The 2,889-nt window shown below is 37.1% G+C and overlaps 1 protein-coding gene across 1 annotated transcript; it reads right to left on the bottom strand.

Annotated features, from left to right (window-relative positions):
* Positions 1-233: 233 nt before the first annotated feature.
* Positions 234-2,660, bottom strand: LOC129302529 (protein DEFECTIVE IN MERISTEM SILENCING 3-like). Its single transcript, XM_054941469.1, has 5 exons — positions 2,512-2,660; positions 1,838-2,042; positions 1,567-1,740; positions 1,071-1,391; positions 234-480 (listed from the first exon to the last, which is right to left on the bottom strand). The coding sequence occupies exons 2-5, from the start codon at positions 1,963-1,965 to the stop codon at positions 234-236; spliced, it is 870 nt and encodes a 289-aa protein (XP_054797444.1). The 5' UTR covers positions 1,966-2,042; positions 2,512-2,660.
* Positions 2,661-2,889: the final 229 nt, after the last annotated feature.

Here is a 2,889-nt window from a genome sequence, read left to right on the forward strand (position 1 = left end):
GAGAAGCTCCCATACTCTCTACTACCAAGTAGTCGGCAAGTTTGATAAGTCCTGAGCTACAGAATTTGACCCAAAATGCTCTACATAAATTAATGCGTGCTCTATAGCAATAAATGTTCAAAACCCGCTATGCAAAAGCTATATAATGCATATTCAATATTCAGAGTGGCAGTCTTTTTTTTCCTTGTCAACCATATTCACAGGAGCTTATTCATGTAAAATTGAGCTGTCCGTTATACTGGGTTTATATTCAACAATTGGTTTTCGATCATAGGCCCCGAGTCATCCATAATCTTCCCATATCGGCGTTGTCTTCTGCGGAACTTCTTCAGGTGCTTATCGTGCAATTCAATCACATTTCTTATATCATCCTCAAGGCCCGTTAACTTATCCCTCAGTTCCCCAATCTTAGCTATCATTTTTCTAGTCTCTGGAGTGGCAAGCACCGGACTCTCAAGAGGAAAGCATATTGAAGGATTCCTGCAGGAAAGAATGAGTAAAGTGAGTTATAGTTCACTATCATCCTTGTCATATCACAAACATCTGGAGAACTGAATACAGATGCTACTTGGAATTAGATTTGAATCATCATGTTAATGACAAATCTCCATCAATGTCAAATCCGAACACTTGTTCACTGTAAGTCAAGGGGCATTTTCCGTTTTCGCTCACACCTCAACAACACATCACCCACTGGAGAGTATTGAACACATAAATGACAAGAAATAGAAGCAGGATAAACACCTATGGACATAGTGAAGAACAGATTTAGAATCTGGCTTGAAAAGCGATAAGTTGCATTCAGTGCCTCATCAAATTAGAATGACAGATTAAGAAATGGACAAATAGATGGGATGACAATTCAAGATCGCGCTTCCTTGATTCAGTCATTCCAATTTCGTTAACTCATTTAGTTTTCCTCCCTACAGAAATAAAAATATTTAGAAGCATGAAAAAAAGAAAAACACATGGTCACAAACACTAAATGTAGGCTCTGAACAAGATATATGGCATGAAATGCATGACAGCTGGATAATATACATACACACAACAGCCAGAGAGATATATACCCGTAACCAAGAGAGATTAGTCCACGTTCTCTTACAATGCCGCCATCTAGTGAAACAGCTCCATCCTCTATACAGGCACGAGCAGCCATCATATGCTCCCTTGTTTCATAAACTTGGAGCTTCCTGAATAGACTGAAAAGCACAGTCTCCCGGAGACCATGTCCCGTAGAAGTCCTTGTTTGCAAATGATGATCATCCAGCTCAATCATATTAACAGCATAACCCAAAAAACCTGCCGGCATACTGCCATTTGGCAAAGTAGGATATGGCAAGGTCAGCTTCCTCTGAGGGTCATGTCCTTGGCAACGCCCATTGTAAGGCCTGTCATGTACATATGCATGGGCATAACACTTTAAAATGCAGGAAAAAAAACATAGAAATTTGGCCCCAGCTCCCAGACTTGTGTGTTTCACGCTTTCATTGAAAAAGATAATCCATACAACAATTTTTTTTTAAAAATGCAAAGCTCACATTACCTTATATCTCTTCAAGGCACAAAACAAGGAAACGCCTACATATAACTTTTCCAAGTGTGGCTGCTTCAGCATGTAAAGCAAGTGTAGAATCAACTTCTCCACTTTGTGTATACCTCTCAAGAGCACTTGCAGCATCAAAGGTTCTACAAACGACAGACAGCATCTTATCTTCTCCAAGATACTCTGCTAATATTCTGCAGACAAGATACTTAGAACATGGTTAGAAGTAGATAGAAATAATTTTCCTCTATATCAGCAACGAGAGAAACAATGAAGGTAAAAGAGCAAGACCTGCTAAGCTCAGGGCTCTGAACAGTACCAAGAAGTGCAACCAGGTTTATTATATCGTTCATGATAGACTTCTGTGGCATTTGGTTCGGCAAGAGACTGCAGATAACAGCAGCTGCTGAGTTTTCCATGCATTGTATTCTTTCCTTCAGTTCATCTTTGGTGAATAGACCATTTATATTACTCAATTGACGAGGACCAACCTTTTCTGTGAATTAAGATAAGCACAATCAACTGGGTCATTGCTTTATTTTCCATCAACTTCTTAGATCAATGAGTCATAAAGAACCAAGCATAATCCATGCAGAAACGCACAAGAGCACAGGTGCAACAATTGAGACGGAAAGGCCCAAAATGCAAAAGGACTATTTAGGAAAATTATTGTAGACATTATCTATGTAGAGTATAATGGTGTCGTATAATTTATATAATTGATCCTACCTAGTAGAATAAGACTTCTTCTTGTTGTTGTTGGATCTAAATTATATTGACTTTAATTGCCAAAATGCCCTAAATAAGGTTTTTTTTAAACAAAAATTACAACATCAATGATGAAACTAGATGTGATATATTACTTTCAATTTGATTACTCAAAAAAATTACACATTTTTTTGGAGCTGTTAACTGTTAAGTATAATTTGTTTGTGATTAGCTATATATATATACATAGAGAGAACCTTGCAACTCCAACACCTCTTGCTCTGTTTTAGCCTTGAGATTATTAAGATCAAGAAGCGTCGTTTCAATTTGTCCAATATCTTGACCAATCTTGAGGATGTCTTGAAGTTCCTGCAAAATAGATGCATCTTAATACACAACTACAGTTGCGACAGAAGATGGAATTTAATGCAATTAACATTTCCATATCTTCTTTCCATATAGTATTGTCAAAAATGGAAGTAAAGCATGTTATCCGTTTGTCAAAAAGTAGATCAAGTAAAGTCTGTAAACTGCAGGCAACAATTGACATTCTTTATCGATAATCTGACTTATAATACTTTGCAATGTGTGTTAACTTGAACAAAATTTAATGAGTTGTTTACTTAATAGTTTTT

Source organism: Prosopis cineraria, unplaced genomic scaffold, assembly GCF_029017545.1.
Source record: "Prosopis cineraria cultivar Desert tree isolate PC_DT_omini unplaced genomic scaffold, ASM2901754v1 PC2, whole genome shotgun sequence".
Taxonomy (NCBI): domain Eukaryota; kingdom Viridiplantae; phylum Streptophyta; class Magnoliopsida; order Fabales; family Fabaceae; genus Prosopis; species Prosopis cineraria.